Genomic DNA, 20,751 nt, shown 5'->3' with positions numbered 1-20,751 from the left:
TACAGAGAGACCTGCTAAAAAGGACCAGGTTTTCCTCACACAGAGATAAATTAGCAGAGATCCCAATAGTAGCACGCTTAGGGGGAAACAGCTGGAGAGTATAGAACAAGATTAAATAGCAGCAAACGTTCTGGAGATTGGATATTACGTATAACGAATCTGCTTCCCATCGTGCTTTACAGAGTGACTGTGCGCAACATTCTTCCCATAACCCAAATGCTGCAGAAAATAACTTAAGTGACAGATCTGCCAAAGTGTTTATATGTAAGTTCTGTGTTCTTTCACGTCTTTATTTAGCTTAGGACATTTTATATGGGAGGTAGATGGTCCTATCTTTTGATAGTGCACTTTCTAGTTTACATTTGTGGACGTCCATTTTGCTAAAATAAACCACATGAAGCCAAACAAGGTGATGCCGAATGTGATAAAGATTCTCAATGGTGGAGACTGAATCGCAGTGAAAGGAGGAACCAATCTTAGCGTCAACTAAGGACGTTGCTCTCATTTCAGTCATCCAGCTCGGAGGACCCAAGGCAGCAGCAAGACGATTGGCGCAGCTAGTAGTCAATGTCACCACATTTGATTAGTCAGACGAGATAAAATATTCACATTAGAACATTTACATCTGGGGACACTGAAGGGCAAACACAGGTGACCGGCTCTTTAGTCATCTCATACACCCCCGCTGGCCTGACTGTACAATTAGAGGTATACACAGTAACACAACCATACTACAAAGGGAATAATGAAAATGAAGTGCACAGTTAGATTTAATGTATTATGCATAATCACTGTAGATTATTATCATTCATAGTCCATAACCATCATATATGGCCATTAATAAGAAGCTTCATCTCAGTCCGTCACGGCTTCACCTGTATCTGGCTGCTCTTTAGCCTCCCTCGTGACTTAAGGTATTTCATGAGCTCCTGCCGCCTCCGCCATGTGATACGGACCCCGTATTCATGCTCTGGGGTGTCTTCTGCCAGCACCGGCCCTGGGCTGTCTACCAGCGATGCGTCCGGTACATCGCCCAGCTCTCCCCGCCTTCTGGAAACTGGCGTCTGAATCTCTGCTAGGACAGGTGAAAGCGACTTGCTCTGTACCACCGGAGTCTCTGGAGTCTGTACATCTGGCGGGCTAAGAGCTTTACTACAAGGCAGATCCTGCAGAGGAGACCTTGGCACTGGTGGGCGCGGAACTACGCTGGGCTTCGGCCTCCTGGCACAGAATGTCTGAGTTTGTATTAGGTCGGCAGCAGCTTGGCCAGTGAACGATAGGGATGGAAATTTACAGACGCTTTGTTTTCTCCCTGGTGCCCTCAGCCGACTCTGGCTGGCATCCCCGGCGCGGCTCTGTAAGGTGCTGTTGTTAGAGGTGTGCCGGAGGCGCCGACGTGCCGGAAAATTCAACTCTACCGTTTGACTGAACTGCGGGGACACCTATACGACAGACAAAAGTGTTGTTGGTTAGTGCCAGCAACAACCAATTGGATTAAATGACAATCAAGAAACTTGAGGAACACAGTACTTCTACAGTGTAGGTTGCGACAGCTAATAAGGATACACAGTACCCCAACATTTACGCAACCCCCCCAATTAATGGTGTCCTTTGCAATGTCTGCTTCGCTCAATACAGCAGAGCCAAAGTCTCCATATAGTGTTGTCGGAGATTTCATTGACCACTAGACAATACTTCCGTGCTTCTAACCTGGAAGTAATTGGTGTAATACAGAGGTTCTCAAACTCAGGCCCTGATTCAGAGCCGGACGCTCTGACAGAACGCTCGCTCTGAATCAGGGCCGGCCTTCTTGTTTTTTAGAGCGGCCTCCTGGCCGCTCGCATAGCTGTGGGTGACCACCCACAGGTATAGCAAGCGGCCAGGAAGATGGTCGCGATGGTCAAGACCATCGGGCTTACGATGAGACCCTTGTGGTAGGGTCTCGTTGCCGCAAGCCCCAGAGAGATTTCGGCTCTCACAGAGCCGAAAGCACTCCCACTGACATCACTTGTGATGTCAGTGGGGTCGGCCCCAGACGGTAGGCGTTCCCATGGGAACGCCTCCATCTGGGCAGCCACGCCCCCGGCCCGCCCACCAAAGGGGGCGTGCTGTCACTCAACATTGACAGCACGCCCCCTTTGGTACGAGACCCGGAGCGACGGATTGCCCGTCACTATCCGGGTCTCGCGCATGCGCACGACGGAGCCAGCTCCGTCGTGCGAATGCGAACTGGGCCACCATCGACCCGCTTGCGAGCGGGTTTGAATCAGGCCCTCAGAGCCCCACACAGGTCACGTTTCCCAGGTCACCTAGCAGCTGCACAGGTGTGTTCATTACTCACTGAAACATTTTAAAAGTTCCACTTTCACTTTGATTCTTTAAAGAGACCTGAAAAGCATGCACTGTTTGGGGTCCTGAGGACCGAGTATGAGAACCTGTGCTGTAATACACAGGTAAAACATGTGATGTGATAGGACCAGTCAGTAGAGACTGAGGCTCAGCATTCACACATTTACCCAAGAAGTGGATGCGTCCTGGTCCACGGGTTTGGTGGGCACACATTTAGGGTTCTCAGCCTTCGGTGGAGCAGTCCCATACTCATGAACAGAACCCTGACGTGGGCTTTCCAGGAAGACCAGCCGAGCTTTCCGTGGATTACAAGTGGTTCGTTTCTTGGGAGGCATCAGCACTTCGAGGCCGGGAAAGTGGGAACCACATGATGAAAAGGCGCCTCGGATTAACCGGGGACTGCGGGAAGTGTTCAGCCAATTCCACAGGACTGATAGAACATCCAACAACTGCTCGCAGAGGACCACAGGACAGGCCGCAACAGTTCCAAACCTACAAAAAGGAGCAGAATATATAAAACATGAGACATTAACACCACTACAGAGAAAAATGAGTGCTGGTGATAACCTAGAGCTGACCGAGAAACGGAGGAACTGTATGCGTCACTGCTACGGCTTCAGAACACCACATTTTTACGGCTCAGAACAATGCCATGTGCACAATTGTTCAATTCAAGCCACCAACCTTGCCTTTGCCCCCTTCAAGAACCACTCCAAACAAGCTGACACGGCTCGGTCTGTTCCAGCACTCCCCTTAGGAAAGAACTGTGGGCCTGATTCAGACCCGGTCGCAAGCGCTGAGCGCTCGCAACCGGGACGATGGTGGCCCATAGCGCATGCGCACGATGGAGCCGGCTCCGTCGTGCGCATGGGCGAGACCCAGCCACCACCCCGGCCCGCCCACCAAAAGGGGTGAGCTGTCACTCAACATCGACAGCTCGCCCCCTTTGGTGCGTGACCCGGAGCGACGGAGTGCCCGTCGCTAGCCGGGTCTTGCGCATGCGCACAACGGAGCCGGCTACGTCGTGCGCATGCGCTGTGGGCCACCATCGACCCAGTTGCGAGCGCTCAGCACTTGCGACCGGGTCTGAATCAGGCCCTGTATCCCTCGCCCGAGTAAAACATCTCTCCAACACCAACTCTCCTGGGTCACTGGTCAGCACGCTCCGCAGTGATATGTTCCATTAAATCAGTTTCAGATAACAGAGGATGCAGCTATTCCATGCCCCTAACCCTAGCCCTGTCTGCAGCTGCTCATTCTGAGAACATTAACGCTTCTATCCCAGAATTCTTCATCCAAAGATTCTGTAATTCCACCGTCCCTGGGTTCTTACAGTTCTGAACACAAAGACCACTTCCCCAGTCACCGAGCAGCCTACAGAGTGCCATGGGGGGGTCTATTTATCAAGCAGTAAAAAGTGTGGAGAAGTGGACCAGTGGAGAAGTTGTCCATAGCAACCAATCAGCTCCTACTTTTAATTCTATAGACTGTACTTGATGAATGCTACTTCAAAGCGATGGGCAACTTCTCCGCTGGTGCACTTCTCACTGCTTGATAAATAGACCCCTTAGCCACGCTGTGCCAGTGTCCTTCACTGCAAGACCACATTGGCACAGGGGCGAGTTCAAATGACTGGATCATTCCGCACTGGGGTTAGGTTCATTGATTCAGTTAGGGGTGGCATCGTGTAGCATCGCCAGCAACAACACCCTTCGTCGCCCCCATGACAGGTGGGCATTTTAGTTTGCAGCCTATTAGGGGGGGGCGTGTATGAAAATACAGGATGTCGAGGCTGCGGTATAGGGGCTCTGATGAGTGTGCCGACATTGCGCCCTATGGAACTGACCACCAAGAAGAGATATCTAGGGTGGGGGGCCAAGGCGGGGGATAGGAGCCATAAGGACATAGGATGGGAAGAGATAAGATGGACATATATATATATATATATATATACACACATATACATACACACACACACACAATACTAATAAATTATATATATATATATATATATATATATATATATATATATATATATATATATATACACACACAGTACTATATATTTATATATACATATTAATATTGATGTATAACCCTTCCGACCCCAGAGCATGAGAGCCCTGTCCTGACCGCTCCACCCCCCGCCTCACCTGACACTACCGGACAAGTACAATGAATCCTCCCCTCTCACTGACTGAGCCACCGGGTGACCGTGACCGGGACCTCTTTCTCCCCCTCCTCCTCCTCCTCCTCCTCTGTAGTAGCAGCTCGCGTTGCCCCGCCCTAAGCGCCCTAATAAGCTACGCGCTCTGTGATTGGCTGGGGACCTCTTCCGGGACGTTCGGTCCGCTCCCAGCGATTGGTCCGAGATTTCGGGTTCTCCCCACAAAATAACGGCTGGGTTGGTGATTGGGCCGCTGCAGGAGAGACGCTGGCACCTCCTCTCCGATTGGCCGGCCGTGGGAGGGTGACGCGGCCGCACGCAGGGTCTGCCAGCCGCTGCGATTGGTCGCTCCCGCCGCCTGACGCAAAAGCGCGAAGATTCAAACTGCAGCGGCGGCCGGAGCCGGGGCCCAGGGGAGATTTAGCGGTGAGGAGACGGCTGCAGCTATATACCGGGGGCCGCTATGGAGGGGTGCATAGAGCTGGAGGGGGAGGGAGCTCTCAGTCACACAGACTGGCAGGCTCCGGGGATACAGGCGCTTTGTGTGGCCGGGGGGGTAAGGAGGCCTGAGGGCAGCCATTGTACGGAGGCCTCTGTCTCCTGCATCCCAGGCTGCAATGCTACTGTGTCATGCATGCACTACAAGTCTAGGCATGTCCTGGTGTCCTAGGCCTGCTGATGCTTGTAGTTCTACAGCAGCTGGCGACAACCACCGGCAGCCTGGTTCACTATATTACAGGCTGACATTTGTATGTGGCTACTTATGTGTGCTTTATAGGGCAGGTAAGTGTATAAGAAGTATATATGTGTATATATATATATATATATATATACACACACAAACACATTAGGCAGATGAAGCTACTTGTGTGTACTGAGTGGCTTTGTACATAATCTTAAAATCAGCGTAATTTCCTGGTTAAACAAGTGCGTAATATCTATGGTTGTTATTAGAATGTTCCAGTGCATTTTGTGTAGGTCATACAGGGGCCTAAAATTAATCTCACCGTGTATAGGACATGTAGTGTTACATTGTATTCCATTGGCTAACTGGGACCTACGAATAGACGGTCAGACTAGGGACACTACATAGTCTCATCTTCTTCCTACACAATAAATGTCCTTTTGTGTGTTCCCTATTTTTTTACTTGAAACATCCACCTATTTCTTAACAAAGAAACCTCCTATTCTTAACCAGCAAACGTCTAACCGCTTCTTCCGCACGTTACAGCTGTTCCTCCAGGATCCGTTTTTGCAATGGCTGCCAGCTTTGCCGTCGCACCATGAGATCAAGCCCCCGTAGGCCACTGATACTCAAGAGACGCAGATTGAACCTTCCCTGCGAAGATGTCGTCCGCGGCGCTGAAGCTCCGGAACAGGGGCAGACCCCCATGACCGCAGTTACGGAGCAACAGGGACAGAGCTTGGTTCATAGGATAAAGCTGACGGGGACCCCTGAACCAAGCCGGCTCAGAGAGACAGAAGTAAGAGGGACACCTGAACCAAGCCTGGCCCACAGATGGGTGGTATCGGTAACCCCAGACCAGAACCAGCACTCTGAGGCTGTTGCAAGTCCCAACCAAAGCCACTGTGCCAGTTTAGCCACAGCGTCAGTAGCGATCGCGGCAAGTTCTCCTGCAGTCAGGGTAGAAGCTGCTGGTGTATCGCCTGGAATAAGAATTATGGGTCACCCGACCATTCCAAATACTCAGCTTGTGGTTATCCCCCCTCATTCTGATGTGGAAAGTATCATACAAGCATTAACCGTCAGGGGTAAGGAGAGTGGTCCCAACAAATTTATCCTCATCACTGGGAGTGCTTCCTTTCACGCACAGGCTGAAAAACTTGGGTTTCAAAGCAAAGGAGATGAAATGCAGACCTTACAGATCGATGCCACATCCTCACAGATGACAATTGTGAACAAGAAAGGTAAATGATGAATGAATAAATTAGACCCGTTCTTCTCCAGGACCCGCGTAGAAGAGTTTTTTTTTAATTTTCTTTCAATAGCAAGGTCATTATGTTTTGAAGAATGCTATTGCTTTTCTTCTGATATGTTCTGCTACAAAATATTATCTCCTTTCTAAAATCTATCTGGCGAGGCCACATTGATACATATAATTTGATGATTTTCAATATGCCCTGATTTTACAATAACCAGATACTTTCAATCAGGGAATGGTGCTATTTTTAATTGCAATTCTTTGTGGCTCAATGTTTGAAGTAATTTTGTTTTATTTAATTTATCAAGCTCGTCCATTTATTGCCAGATTACTTGTTTCTGAATTGATCAGCACTCTAGATATGCAATCTATATATTCTAATTTTTAATTTCCGAAAGGTTTAAAAAAAGCCATTCTAGACATTGATCCTATACGTACATGCATGTCAAATAGTGATATACCGGAAATTCACTGAAAGATTGTGTAGGGTAGAGGAAAGGGCAGTGTTCTCCCCAGGCAGGTTTTTGCAGGTGCACCACCTGGCAAGAAACAGCCTACCACCTGGCAATTTGGAAGCCTGCAAGTGGGGGCACTATCTGGGAGTTGTATAAAAAGGACTAGCGTTCCCGCTAGGCTGTTTTAGTGCGGCGCCCTGCCCTCTTTCTGGAAGGCAAAAAGCGCCCTGCCCTCCAGAAGGAGGGCAAAAAGCGCCCTGCCCTAACAGCCTGCGGGAACTGTCTTCACCCGCGGGTCGCAGTGTCCCGCGGGTGAAGAAATGTGCGGTAACCCGGTCTCCGCCGGAGAATAGACGCCAGGCGCATGTGCCCGGCATCTATTCTCCCTGTCTGCAGGGCTTGGGGGCTGCCCGGCATGTCCGTAAGTGCCGAGCACGCCCCCAAGAGTGATGAAAAGGGGACGTGTCTTATAGACGCCCCTTTTTGATGACCACGCCCCCTTTTCGGCGGCGCACGCACAAACGTGCCCTCTCTAGCTCCGGCGCCCTGCCTCACGCCGGAGCTAGAATGAACACTAAAGGACCAGATCCTACAGACTTTGCAGCTGTTTTATAATCAGACGACTGGGCCTCTAATAAGAAGAGGAGAATTAATACATTAAGTGTTATTTCAATTTTAAATCATTTATTATTGCGAAGGCCCCCCACCCGGCTATTTCTTCATGCCACCCGGTTGAAATTTTTTTCTGGGGAGAACACTGAAGGGGCAAGCAGAGAGCGGTCCAGCGAAGGCCCTTCTTTAGAGGTAATGATGGCGATTGTCCAGAAACCGGGTTTTAAGAAGCTCTATGGGGCGATTCAATTCACTGAGAGTTATATAGTGCCGGGAGGGAGCTCCAGGAGATATTCAAGCCAGAGCGATGTTTACTCCGTCGGGAAGCAGTTAAGTTGGAGAATGCCGGTTCTGGTGACTTAACCTGGGTGTTTAGTCGCGGGAACCGGCATTCTCCGACTAAAGTGTCGTCCGCGAGGCACAAAGCCGGAAAACAGCCGGGCGGCCGGCACTTTAGTCAGATTTCTCCTCTTACCCTCAGGAGGGTACAAGAAGAAAACTTTAGTCCGACTAAATAGCTGGCTGAATTGAATGGCTCCGGAAGCTCCCTCCCTGCGGGTATACAATCGGGAAACCGGCTGCCGGAATCCCGACAGCCGGCTTCCCAACTGCTTTATCCCGGCGTGGGATACATGACCGGCGTCTATTTCTAGACGCCTGTCATTTTCCCGACGCCGAGGGGATGCCGGGCGCCGTGAGCGGGGAGGGAGGGTCAGGTTTAGGACACCCGGGGGGGTATTAGGGTTAGGCTAGGGGGAGGGAGGGTTAGGCATTCCCCCCCCTGGGACTTAGGGTTAGGCACCCCCCCTGGGACTTAGGCGGGACTTAGGGTTAGGTCCCAGGCCCCCCCCCCCCCCCCCCTGGGACTTAGGTTTAGGCTGGCGGGGAAGGGGGGGGGTTAGGGTTAGGCACTTGGTGGGGCAGGTTAGGGTTAGTCACCGTAAAGGAGGGTTAGGTTGGAGAATACTTACCTTTAGGATCATTGGGATTTCCAGCGCTGTCGGTCTTCCGCTGCCGGGCTCTGCTGTTTTGTCGGGCTGCTGCTGCCGGGAATCGAACTCCCGGCCATGCGGCAGCCGGGATTTCATACCGATTCCCTCCCTGCGAGTTTCCGGGGCCGCTGTACCACACAAAGTTTATTGAGCCTAGGAAGGATGCCTGATACATACACTTCTTTGTGACACTACTTTTACAGTGAGGTTTGTCCTTGTTTAATAGTAGGCATGGTTCATAATTCTTTGAATCTCCATAAGATAAAGGAGATATTTCATTATGTACTTTGGTTTTCCCAGTAGTACCTCAAGAGGCAAGAGAACTGGACATTAGCCTGACCAACATACCTGAGCTGGGGAAGGAGAGTCCCGAGGACCAGGGACCGCACGACATAAAAACTGAACGTGATGAGAAGGAGAACCACACCCCTAAGGCGGTCAGTGTTATGGTGAGTTTCTAACTGGGAGTAGTCGTGTGTCTATGGAGATGGTTCCGTATGTGGTCTAGTAGAATTGAAGTGTCCCTTATTATATATGTTGTTGTGACAATCATACATAATGTAATTCTCTATTGTTTTGTTTGAAGTGCAGACTTTGTCGGAGCCTGTGTTCCGGATCCCGGAGTCCCGTGACCAGTCCCTGTGGTATTTGTGTAACACAATGGGGGGAGTTTCAGTTCTCAGGAACTGCCGCAGATTGCGCTACACAGCCATTGGCCTTCTCTGGTTTTCTTTTGCACCCAATAGAGGTGGGCAGGGAAATTTGCCAGCCATAATAGACTGTAATGCGCGCACACAGCGGTGACGCCCGGCGGCGCTTCACGAGAATTGAATCTGCCCCTAATGTCTTCACTTTTCTGCCTTTTTGTTCTCTCGATGCCTCGCTGAGCGTCAGGGAAGGCCAATGATGTTCTACAGAAACTGACTTGTGACCGTTTTGAGTCTCTTACGCCCTCAGGTGGAGGAAGAAGTGGCAGTGCCCCCTCAGAAGTGGCAGCTCTCCATCTCCGAGCGACCCCCATACTCTTACATGGCCTTGATCCAGTTTGCCATTAACAGCACTCCCAGTAAGCGCATGACCCTGAAGGACATCTACACCTGGATTGAGGAGCACTTCCCCTATTTCAAGCATGTGGCTAAGCCTGGTTGGAAGGTATTGTGTCTGCTAGCGCAGTGCAAACGTATATGGTTATAATGGGTGTAGAGCGGGGAGGACATTGTGGGACAGCTATAAACGTCCTGGTCTCTCCCTCATGCAGTCATTACTGTCCCTGCGGTCTCTTCCCCTCCTGAGGACACTGTTCTTTGTGCTCCCTCAGAATTCCATCCGACACAACCTATCGTTACACGACATGTTTGTGCGCGAGAGCCCTGGGAACAACAAGATTTCCTATTGGACCATCCACCCCCAGGCCAATCGCTGCCTGACTCTCGATCAGGTCTTCAAGGTGAGTTCCTCCCCATTTCTGGTTTCCATTTTGCAGCTCAGGCTATAGTTTTGGGAGCCTGCTTTGGGGCCCATGGTGATACTCCTCCTCCCCCCCCCCCCCTCCAATGTAGGAAGACTAATCCCCCAAATTTATTTTTCTACTTCAGGGTCCATAGGGGGTCCACAGGGTTGACCTTGGGGTATAGGTTGGGAACCAAATCCGGGCACCACGCAGTTAAAGCTTTTAGCTCCCAGGATGCACTTGGGTCCACTCTCCCTATAACCCCACCCCCAGCAAGACGCACCTCCAGTTTAAGTTGTTCCCGGCCGGAGTCGGGTCACCGTTTAGTGCAGTGGGGAGCTGATTAGCAGCCCCTAAGCTTTATTTTTTCTAAGTACAGAGTTTTTTTATTTTTACTTTGGACTTTCAGAGCGGCAGCGTCGGACTGTCCATAGGACGTCTAAGCTGCCGCTCCGTCACCCCGCCAGCGCTGAGACGCCAGTACAGATCTGGGGATCTCAGCGGGACCCCAGAGTCTGTACTAGCCGGACTCTGCGGGCGCCCAGGACTGCTGCCGGATCTACGGGGAGCAGGTAAGGTCGGTGATCCGCGCATTTAATATGCAGTCCTGTGCCTCCGGTCTCCGGGGACGGACCGGAGGCGCCGGCAGTGGCGGCGGGCCCCCCATACCCCGTGTGTCCACTAGACCACCAGGGACTTACTGATCGTCCCGGGAGGTTAATAGCCGGCCAGGGGAGGAAGCTTTCCCTGTTACAGCGCTCAGCTCAGCGCGCCTTTCAGTATGTATAGTCTGGCGTCGCTGAGCTGCTTCCTCCGCGGGCCACGCTTCTTCTGAGGTCTCCAGCGGCCATTTTCTTGTGGTGCAGCAGCAGAGCTCCGGAGATGGCAGTGAGTCCAGTCCCCCTGCGTACCTCACAATCAGGTCAGTGTACACAGCGCTGTAGCCTTCCCAGACACTGAATCTGGGTAAGTTGAATGCAGTGACATAGTGCAGTATATTATACGACATGTTTATGTATATATCTGCATGGTATGTGACTTATGCTAGTGCTGACTGTCTGTATTTAATTCTCTCACCTGTCAGTGTATATCTATCCCTTTTCCTTATCTGCCCTAATACAGCTGTACTTAGGGTGGTACTGAGACCTCAACTTTATATACTCGTTGATATTTGTGAGGTTTGTCACATACTGTTGCGTGCTGCACGTTGCCACATTTTAGTTGGAACTGTGTGTTGCATACGCTGAAAATGGGTCCCTGCGGCTAATTTTAGCATCAGTCAGGACCAGTATAGCGCTGCTTGATATTTCCGCCAAGATTGGTCAGATATGTTTGACCAGGAGATAGAGCGTTATACTGCACCCATTTTTGCTATCCTGCAAGTCATGTGCTGCAGGTGTTAGTGCGGAGGATTTGTTTCATAAAGGGTTCTGTGTGTGGCGTCATCTGGCGCCGGCCCCTTTCACGACCCCCTTGGGAGGTTTGTTTTCTCGGGATCCTCTCAATTGCGGATCGCCGGGTGGGCCCCATTGTAGTACCTCACCTGGGGGTTACTTCACCATACTGCCCTTTTCATCTCAGGGTATCTCGCAGTTTCTTGCACTCTTCCTTTGTGACACGGACTATCGCTCCCTGCAGGGGGTTTTCGCAGTATATGAAATCCCCCTGGTGCCACCATAGTCTGTCATTCCCCTTGCAGGGATTCCCACGGCCACCCTGGGTGGATGTCGTTTTCTACGAAAATCAAATTGGCGTGGTTGACGCCCTGTGGCTACTTCCCAGTTGGCTCTGCGTGAACTGGATACTGTTTTGGGCTCTTTCCCTCTTACACGGGGGGAAGCCTATTTCAAGTATTATTATCCCTGCTTTGGGCTGGTGGCAGGTCCATTCTGGTTAGAGTGAATGTTGACCTGCACCTGTATCATGCACCCTCAGTATTGCGTGCCTTCTGGTTCCCTGTTGCTGACTAGCGGGGGGATCGCATGGCGGGACTCTGGCTGTTGTCAGTTATGAGGTATTACAACAGTGTTTGGCCTCCTGTCCCAAATTCCCTGAGGGTCATCACGAGCCCCTCATGGGGTGGATGAGCGTGTTACTCGTCAGATTACAGACGTTACTATGCATCCCATTCCTGCGTGGTCGGATTCTTCTGATCCGTAGGTGGTAACTCTGCCTGAAATCAGTATACTCTCTTTCAGGGGTTGTTACCCATCCTACCAGGGCTATAGCATGGTTGGTTAATACTATTGCATACTGAGCTGATGCATTTGTAATGTTTTTTCCCCACCAACACGTCTGGGGTTCAAATGTATTTGGTCGCTCATGTAATATATGCAGTTGTCATAGGTGGACATGCCTATATTGGATACCAGTCTCCTAACTTTCAGAGTTCCGGCTGCGACGGTATCCTCCGTAATACCCTATGGCTGCGCTCTGGGAATGCAGAGGTGCAGATACCATCTATAGGGTAGATCTTGTTGGGTCCTGACCTTGACAGTGGCAGTACAAATTTACCGCCTTCAGCTATGCCCACTACAGGGCCTCAGACTAAGTCTATTAAGTCTTTTTGTCCTCTGGGTCAGCCTAAAGGTCTGTTTCTTCAACCGAGCAGGCCTGGACTGCCAGCCGATCCTGCTTCTGAACCTACGGATATATCGTCAGCATGACGAGACAGGCCTACCACTGGGAGATGGCGATTTTCTCAGTTCGCCCGGTACTAGTGTCTAGTTGCCGCGGCTACGTGGGTAGGAGGGTACGCCCTCTCTTTGCTCAGGCGGCCTATTTCCATGTGATGGTACGCAGGCCCTTATTCGGACCCGAACAGGGCCTTACGAATCCAGAAAGCTATACAGTTGTTGGGGCAAGCGGAGCTAATTGGGCCATCCCCACTTTCTCAGCGAGGGACTGGTTGTTCTGCTTTCTTTCTGGTGCGGTGGCTGAATGGTCCTCTTTGGCCTATTCTCTGTCTCAATTCCCTGAACCAGTTCCTAAAGCTACCTGGGCTCAGGAGGCAATCCCTATGCTCCATCATACTATGTTTGGAACCTGGGGACTTTATGGTATCACTGGATATACAGGACGCGTGCCTACGGGCACTTACAGAGACCTTGCCTCAGCATGGACTGAGGTTTGCTGTATCACAGCACTTACGGTTTTTGGGCTCTGCCTGTTGGGATTGTTCTCAGCCCCACAGGGGTTTACCAGCGTTTTGGATTTTCTGACAGTTCTTCTGTTCAGTATATCCCAATGCTCCTGTACCTGGATGGCCGCCTGCTCTTAGCAGGATCACCGGGGTACTTTACAGCCGGGTCAGGTTGACTGTGGCTTCTTCAGGGTGCAGAAGTTTAATCAATGGGGAAAAAGTCCTCCCTGCATCCCTCTCTGGGTATTCTTCACCTAGGAGCCCTGCTGGATTCTCAGAAGCTGAGAATTCTTCTGGCGTAAGACGGCATCTCAACTCTTCCATTAGGAGTACATGGATGTCTGCGCAGTCGACATATGTCTTTGCACTCTGGGAGGCATGGTCCACTATTCAGTGTCTGCCTTTGGAAGGGTGGAATGGGCTTAGTTCCATTCCAGGCCTTTCCATAATTGGCTTATCTCCAGATGGAACAAGTTATTTCTGTCTGATCACTGTTCAAATGATGCTGCTCTCCCCGGAGGCAAGTCTGTCCCTTTTCGGGTGACTATGACCATCTCGTCCAGGGTATTCTTTGCTAAGGACAATGTCTGGTTCGCATCCATTTCAGTGCAATTGGATGTCTGTCGATTCCACCCTGTCAATTAACTTGTTGGAACTTTAGCCTGTCTTGGGCCTTCACTCTGGCATAGCCCTTGTTTCCCGGTGAACCTGAAAAAGTTCAGTCCGACAGGGTCAGAACAGTAGCTTCCTTTTTAGCAATACTGTTCGTTGGGTGGCAATGTCAGGTATGTCATACATTCGGACATTGTCTGAGGGTCTCCTCCCGACCATCTCGACAGTGTTCATTTCAGGTGCTCTCCATTGGGAAGCGGGAGTCCTCAGCCATTACGACGTGCATCCCGGGGACTAGTCTCTTCCCCAAGAGAGGTTTCATCTCCTGGTGAGCAGGGGGGGGGGGGCCCTCCTGAGGTGACACTCATGGCCTTCTGACTCTCACACTATGGTGTTACAGTCCAACTCTGGGGATTCTGAAGCAACCTTCAGTGACTCTTTGTCGGTGAAGGGGTTCTTCCAATTTGCGTACCTGTGTTCTCCGGTCTCCATTCTTCCTCGAGGGAAGTGTTTCAATCGAGACAGAGATGCTTTCCTGCTGGTGGCTCCTGATTGCCCCAGATGTCAGGGGTACTTGGTTTTTCGGAGTCTCTCCATCGATACTCCATTCCTGATGCTTCACTACCCAGACCTGTTGTCTCAGGGTCCTGGGTCGTTTGCCTTGGACCTGGGTCGTTTGTCTTTGACTACGTCCCTACAGTGGTCTTACGGCTTCCATGGCTTTGTCATCGTTGGAATGATTGAAGCACATGGATCAGCTTTTGCTGGGACCTACCACAAACTGTGGCAGCCATCATTCTTATGGTATTATACCTATCGATACGATCCTCTGGTGTCCAGGATTTCCAGATATTCTGGCATTCCTTCCGGCTGGCTTGGGTTTCACCCTCGGCCTGGCCTTCCTGACAGTGCAGATCTCTACACTGTCAGTATGATTAGGTTATGGAATTGCTCCGCTCTGATATCCAGTTCATCCTTTGGAGTGTTTTCTGGATTATGCCTCCATTTGTCCTCCCTAGGGACTCCTTGGGAGTTAGTAGTGGTTCTTTGTTAACTCCGGGGAAAGATAATGGAACCGCTGGTTGTGATAGCCATTACATGGTCTATTGCTTTGGCTTTCTCTCTTTCTATCAGGGAGTTTATATCAACCAGGTGAGTGTCGGAATTGGGAGCGTTCTCATGTGGCTCCCTCTTCTGGAGGGCATCTTGTCAGGGTGTGAGTTGCTCTCACCCTGTGTTTCTTCTTAGTGATTTTCAGGTTCCATATTATTCTGGAACTTATGGTGCGGCCATTCAGTCCCCAGTCCTCTCGGCTGGTGTGGCCTCATTGACTGTGGTCCGGCCTCTGTGGATTTTTTTCTCCTCCTCCGGCCTTTGGCTACTTACAAACTGAGGTGCCTCTGGCTGGGGGTGGGGTTATAGGGAGAGTGGACCCAAGTGCATCCTGGGAGCTAAAAGCTTTAACTGCGTGGTGCCCGGATTTGGTTCCCAACCTATACCCCAAGGTCAACCCTGTGGACCCTATGGACTTCGTAGAAACAGAGTTAACAAAGGTAAGTTCTTACCATATCTCTTGTTTTAGTTTTCTTGTTTTTTTCTAGTTATGAACTATAAGGGTGGAAATGTTTGGTGTTGCCCCCATGTTAAAATACAACGCTATCTAAGTATTAGCTCCCCCACTATATTACAGAGCTGAATCTTTACCCCCCCCTCCGCATATCTTTATGTGCGTGACCTGGCGGGATGTCGTACATGCCTAAAATCTAAGGCAGCAGTTAACTGAGCTGCTGTGACATCACTGGCACTGTCCTCCAATCCATACAGTGCAAAGCTGTCACTGAAGCTCCGCCTCTTTAGATAGAGTAACACCTCCTTCCTAATGGGAGCATGGTGGACATAATATAAGGCACAAGTACCACTTACTGTATTTCATGTTATTTGTTATACAGGCTTTCATACATGTTAGTATCAAATAGCGGCTTTACTAGGCAGATCTTATTCTGGGGTAATCTGTATAGAAAGAATGTATGACCGGTTCCTCTTTAATCTTTCTGAATCCGTGTGTGTGTGCGCAGACCAGGTACGCAGCCGCCAGGGTTATGGGACGTATTTGTTGATTTTTATTTATTTTTTTTGTATTGTTGATATTACTATTCACAATGGCCTTCTGTCTGCTGCAATTCCTGTAGGCCACCGACTCCGCGTCCTCTGTCTGCAATGAACCGGTAAGAACCTATACTGGAAACTGTACAAGGTGCTTCTTGCAAGGTCTCTGAGCTGCTTCTATTTCCAGCCGTTTGTTCCTGAGGAAAATCTAACGCAATACAAAACTTCACCTCTCCAAGATGGCTGCTTCCACCCAGCCCCAGTGGTCTCCCATTTATGCGCCTATTACAATTCACGCCTCAATGTGTTATCATTTATTGACTATCTTGTGTAAAGTATAAAAATTCCAGAAATAGTAATATAGAACTTGGGCCATCATCGCACCCCCTTAGCAGTGCAAGGGAAAACTTGTGATGTCATCGCTACCGTAATGAGCCGATATTATTATTATCCTTTATTTATATGACGCCACAAGTGTTCTGCAGCGCCGTACATAGAACTAATAGGTGAACAAGTAACTTACAGTACATTACAGTGCAGGACAAGGACACGATTTCTATACATTACTGCAATAGCGATTAAAGCACTCACAATAAGCAGCCGGGAGTTGGCAGTCACGTGTTAGGTGCCCTTATGGGGAGTAAGGAGTAGAAGAAAATGTGAAGAGAAGCACATGAGGGAAGAGGGCCTTGCTCGTGAGAGCTTACATTCTAAAGAGTATTGTGTATGTGCGCATTGTGTTGCACAGATATGAATTCTTCCTTTAGCTTCCAAACTTAATTACAAAAAAAATGTGACCCCCCCCCCCCCCCCCTGCTCTGTCAATATGTTTGTAATCCAAATAGGACAAAAAGGCGTAACAGGTTCTTGGTCGTGTGAACTGACCTTCAGCAATCACAGCAGACCCCAATGTAGACACTAACTCCTCAGACCCCTCCTGGGCAGGTTATATCTCTGCTCTGACTGACCCCCTACTCCTAGATCTCTGCCCTGTCTTCTCATCTCTCCCTACCGCCCACATCCCCTTGCTAGTGGGATGTTGATGGGCTTAACCCGCACATTAAGCCTAAAACAACGGTAGACTCGGTTACTAGATTTTATTTTCCTGCTGTAATCTCTGCTCACTTCATTTTCTAGACTTAAAGCTGTGGGCTTGGGGAGGGGGTTTGGGAGATATGGGTGTGTAAGTATTGTGGTGCAGCTTGCACTGTGCTAAACTACCGCCCCTCAAGGTACTGACTCCCACATTTTGCTAAAAATGCTACTTTGCACACTACAGAATACTAACACAACACATTGCACAGTGTTGCCCAGAAATAGGGGAATATCTGCAAGAGCTATGTTCTATGTGCACTCACATGCTACTGCTTCTTACAGCATGTGTGTGTGTGCTGGATATATGGCGAGTTAATGACCTTCTCTATTACAGCAGCCGAAGAGATTGATCCCGGAGCTGGGCAGGAGCACGCAGTGTGCAGTTACCAGCGTTAAAGGTGTGTGTGCGCTCTTCCACTCCGTTTATAGCGGGATGTTGTACGTGTCATGTAACTGGCGCAGATCTCTCCTGTAATATGAAAATCAGACCCCTGCTTTTCCACCCCCCAAGCTCCAGAGCGAAGGATGAAACCCCTCCTGCCGCGAATCGACTCCTATTTGATCCCGGTCCAGTTTCCTGTCACTCAGCCGGTTATATTCTCTCCGCTGGAGTTCTGCAGCGACCCTGGGCCTTCCACTGGGCTGCGATGCAGCAAGCGTGTCAAAATCGCGCCCAAGGTCAGTTACGTGATGGTCTTCAGCTGCATGGTTCATTGGACAGTAGTAAGCCACAAGTGATCTCCCTCATCCAACAGGATGAGTCCAGTGATTTGTTTTCTTCTGTGTGAGAATAAGGAAAGGGGGAAGGGGGAGGGGGGTCTTCAATACCTGGCAGCAGTATAAATGTGTACACGGGAGCTGCAAGGGATGCACATCAATGGAAACCAAGTGGGGTGGAGAATAGGGAAGGTGTAATACGCTGGATGGAATGAATTGTTTAATTGATTAGTGTGGATTTCTGACACACAGCACCTTGATAAATACAACAGCGTATTGTGTATGTGTTCTGTAGCCCACGGTAACGACTCCAACTTATAAGACTCCGTTTACAGCATATTGGTGCCCATTGCAGTTTTATTAAATTCATGAAGCTTTATGAAAGCTCCTTGCGCTCTGAAAGCTGCAACTGCGAGTGACTACAGCCCACGGGCGCATGCTCTCTTCCCCTCTAATAATTGAATGCCCGGGTTATACTTTAGTATTCTAAATAAATGGCATTTCCACTCTTATATTAGCCATGTCCGTGTTTAATGCAAGCATTGCAAACTGAATACCGCTCATCCATCAGATTGTAGCTATCCTTTTTATAGAATGTACTAGGTAAATGGTAGCTAGGATAGGGTTGCTATTGGAAACCTCTCTTATCCTCTTCTGAAAGTTAGAGAAATCTCCTGTCAATCTTTGCATTTTCCACAGAGTTTATGGAGAGAATGAAGCCTGAATTTGGTTATTGCCGGCACAGCCGAGTGGTGTAAAGTCTGATATCTTTGTTTCTCTGCCAGGTTCCCATAGAGACAAAGGAGCCTTTGGTGCTCCCATCGCTGCCTGCTAAAGTTGACTCGCTCTCCCCAAATGTGAGGACGTTACCCCCGTCACAGTGTAAACAAATGAGCGGATCACGTAGAAAACAGCAGCTGGTTACCCCCAGGTCTCGGGAACCGGAGCTCGTCCTCCCAGACAGCAGCGGCTCCGATTCTGGGCTGGACACAGATTTTTCTTTCCTGCAGGACACACAAGCACAAGAGGGGACCACCCAGCTCACTAAGGACGAGGGCTATTCCTTCAAGACACCCATCAAGAAAATTTTGCAGCCTCCGTCGTCTTCCACTCCCAGCAAGCCAGCAGACGGGGGTCCCCTTCAGCCATGGGAAGCTGTAACGCCTCAACCCACAGATCCCTTGCCGGAATTTAGTCCTGTCCGAATCCCCCTAGGCTCCGCTCTCACCCCCTACAAGGACAGTTTTGGTGCCCTCAGTTTTGGAGAGACCCCTTTCAAAGATTTGCCGTACTTTGGTTCCCCGTCAGATCTAATGGGCGATCTGTCCCCTGCATCCCCCCAGCCAGAGTTGCTGGGCACTCCTTCAGCTCCACAGAGACAGAAGCGTTGTTCCAAGGAGCTGCAGGTAGGGGGCTCCGCTAACCGTTCGCTGTTGGAGGGACTGGTGCTGGACACTACAGATGAGAGTCTGAGTAAGATCCTTCTGGACATTAGTTTCAGTGGTCTAGAGGAGGACAATGGTCTGGGAGTGGACACTTCATATTGGGGGCAGCTCCTTTCTGAGCTGAGATAGAAGGAATTGGTTTTCATTCATACCCCCCCCCCCCCCACTCATTACGTCACTGTTCTGTCTCCTCCGCAGCGGGGGAGGTTCATAGCTGCTGCCTCCAAAGCCAGGTAGCTGATGGTGCAGCCTATGTCAGCTGGGTTGTAGGTGCTCCTTGCTTGTCTAGTAAGTTGGGTGTTTTGCTTCGTTAACGTTCCATCTGCTTTCTAAACTGCTGGGGACATTTCATAGTTACTGCTTCTGCTGGCTGACTGTAACAATGAAGGGGTTAAATCATTACACATCTTAATTGCATTTCACGACACACAGAATCACGGATCCGATGTGTAATGGCAACATGTCAGTGATTGCAGATCTGTGCCTTGTGCATGTTAAATTATGGTACGGGGTGTTTCACCGGCTATTGGGCCCCAAAGGTTTTCTTATAACTTTTTTAAAGTAATTGACGTAATATAGTGAAATGTGACACGGACGTACCTTGGTCTATGAGAAACATGAAGTCACAGCAAGTGTTGAAAGTGTTCGCCATTAGCATCCAGGCCAACTGTTCGCGCATGCGCAAAGTGAAGGCCAGCTGTACATCCTAGTCAGCAGCACAGTACAAAATTCAGTGAGGATGGCAGTTGGTGTGATGCTAGTGAGGATATAGCCAGTGAGGATGGCAGTTGGTGTGATGCTAGTGAGGATATAGCCAGTGAGGATGGCAGTTGGTATGATGCTAGTGAGGATGGCAGTTGGTGTGAGGATCTAGCTAGTGAGGATGGCAGTTGGTGTGGTTCCCCTGTTTGAATTTTGGAGGTATTCCTGCTTCTGACAGTAGTGTTGTGTACTGTGGCGTACACATTCATTGTGTGTTACGTACACAGCTGAACGTGTGTTGATTGTCCAGACGTACTGGAACACTTGAGTCGGTAAAGGCGTGCCAAGTACAACTTTATTGAGCAGTTTGGAGGTCAGACACCACCAGCAAAATTCACCATTCATTATCTGGTGAAACCACGGTAACATTGGGGCCAAGCGCGTGAAACACCCAGTATTATATAACAGTACAGCTGAAACATGGCAGACTGCACTCACAAGGGACTGCAACCCCCAACCTGCATTGTGTATTTGCTTTGGTACAGTGACTGTATTTCTACCAAATATATTTATATATATATATATATAGACTTTGTAAATACTGTACATTAATCAGGCATAGCCTCCTCCCCATCGCAAGTCACTTTATTGTAAATGATTTTTTTTTTTTTTAAGTGTTATATACCTCCCCCGGCTCCTCAGCTGTGCCCCCTTCATGTCCGTGTCACCTTTGTATTTGTGCAATGAGGATTTTATTATAAAGTTAGATGGATTTGGTCATATAGGACATCTATCTACTTGTCAATGTTCTGTGGCTATAAAAGGAAAGTACAGTAGATGTGTTTGATACTAAGAGCCGTATTCAATTTGAGCGGACCCGCAAAACTTTTCCGCCTCCCGGACTTTTAAGTATCGCGCGCGTATCCCCGTATTCAATTTGAAGGTATGCAAAAACGGCACACTG

At 49.6% G+C, this 20,751-nt stretch overlaps 2 protein-coding genes across 4 annotated transcripts; one reads left to right on the top strand and one right to left on the bottom strand.

The window, feature by feature from the left end:
• Window positions 1–743: 743 nt before the first annotated feature.
• Window positions 744–4,619, bottom strand: RHNO1 (RAD9-HUS1-RAD1 interacting nuclear orphan 1). 2 transcript variants are annotated; one of them, XM_088454906.1, is made up of 3 exons: window positions 4,503–4,619; window positions 2,517–2,841; window positions 744–1,442 (listed from the first exon to the last, which is right to left on the bottom strand). In XM_088454906.1, exons 2-3 carry the CDS (start codon window positions 2,682–2,684, stop codon window positions 864–866), a joined length of 747 nt encoding a protein of 248 aa, XP_088311032.1. In that variant the 5' UTR covers window positions 2,685–2,841; window positions 4,503–4,619; the 3' UTR covers window positions 744–863. The 2 variants fall into 2 exon arrangements, with proteins under 2 accessions (XP_088311032.1, XP_088311033.1); XM_088454907.1 differs by having other exon boundaries at window positions 4,548–4,604.
• A 113-nt stretch (window positions 4,620–4,732) lies between these two features.
• FOXM1 (forkhead box M1) lies at window positions 4,733–19,987 on the top strand. 2 transcript variants are annotated; one of them, XM_088454905.1, is made up of 9 exons: window positions 4,733–4,942; window positions 5,748–6,445; window positions 8,822–8,967; window positions 9,476–9,670; window positions 9,837–9,965; window positions 15,912–15,947; window positions 17,258–17,321; window positions 17,435–17,601; window positions 18,426–19,987. In XM_088454905.1, the coding sequence occupies exons 2-9, from the start codon at window positions 5,800–5,802 to the stop codon at window positions 19,212–19,214; spliced, it is 2,172 nt and encodes a 723-aa protein (XP_088311031.1). In that variant the 5' UTR covers window positions 4,733–4,942; window positions 5,748–5,799; the 3' UTR covers window positions 19,215–19,987. The 2 variants fall into 2 exon arrangements, with proteins under 2 accessions (XP_088311031.1, XP_088311030.1); XM_088454904.1 differs by having other exon boundaries at window positions 4,736–4,942; window positions 8,819–8,967.
• The last annotated feature ends 764 nt before the right edge of the window (window positions 19,988–20,751 follow it).

Source organism: Taudactylus pleione, unplaced genomic scaffold (assembly GCF_031769625.1).
Source record: "Taudactylus pleione unplaced genomic scaffold, aTauple2 ptg000634l, whole genome shotgun sequence".
Taxonomy (NCBI): Eukaryota; Metazoa; Chordata; class Amphibia; order Anura; family Myobatrachidae; genus Taudactylus; species Taudactylus pleione.
This window is presented reverse-complemented; position numbering and strand designations above follow the sequence as displayed.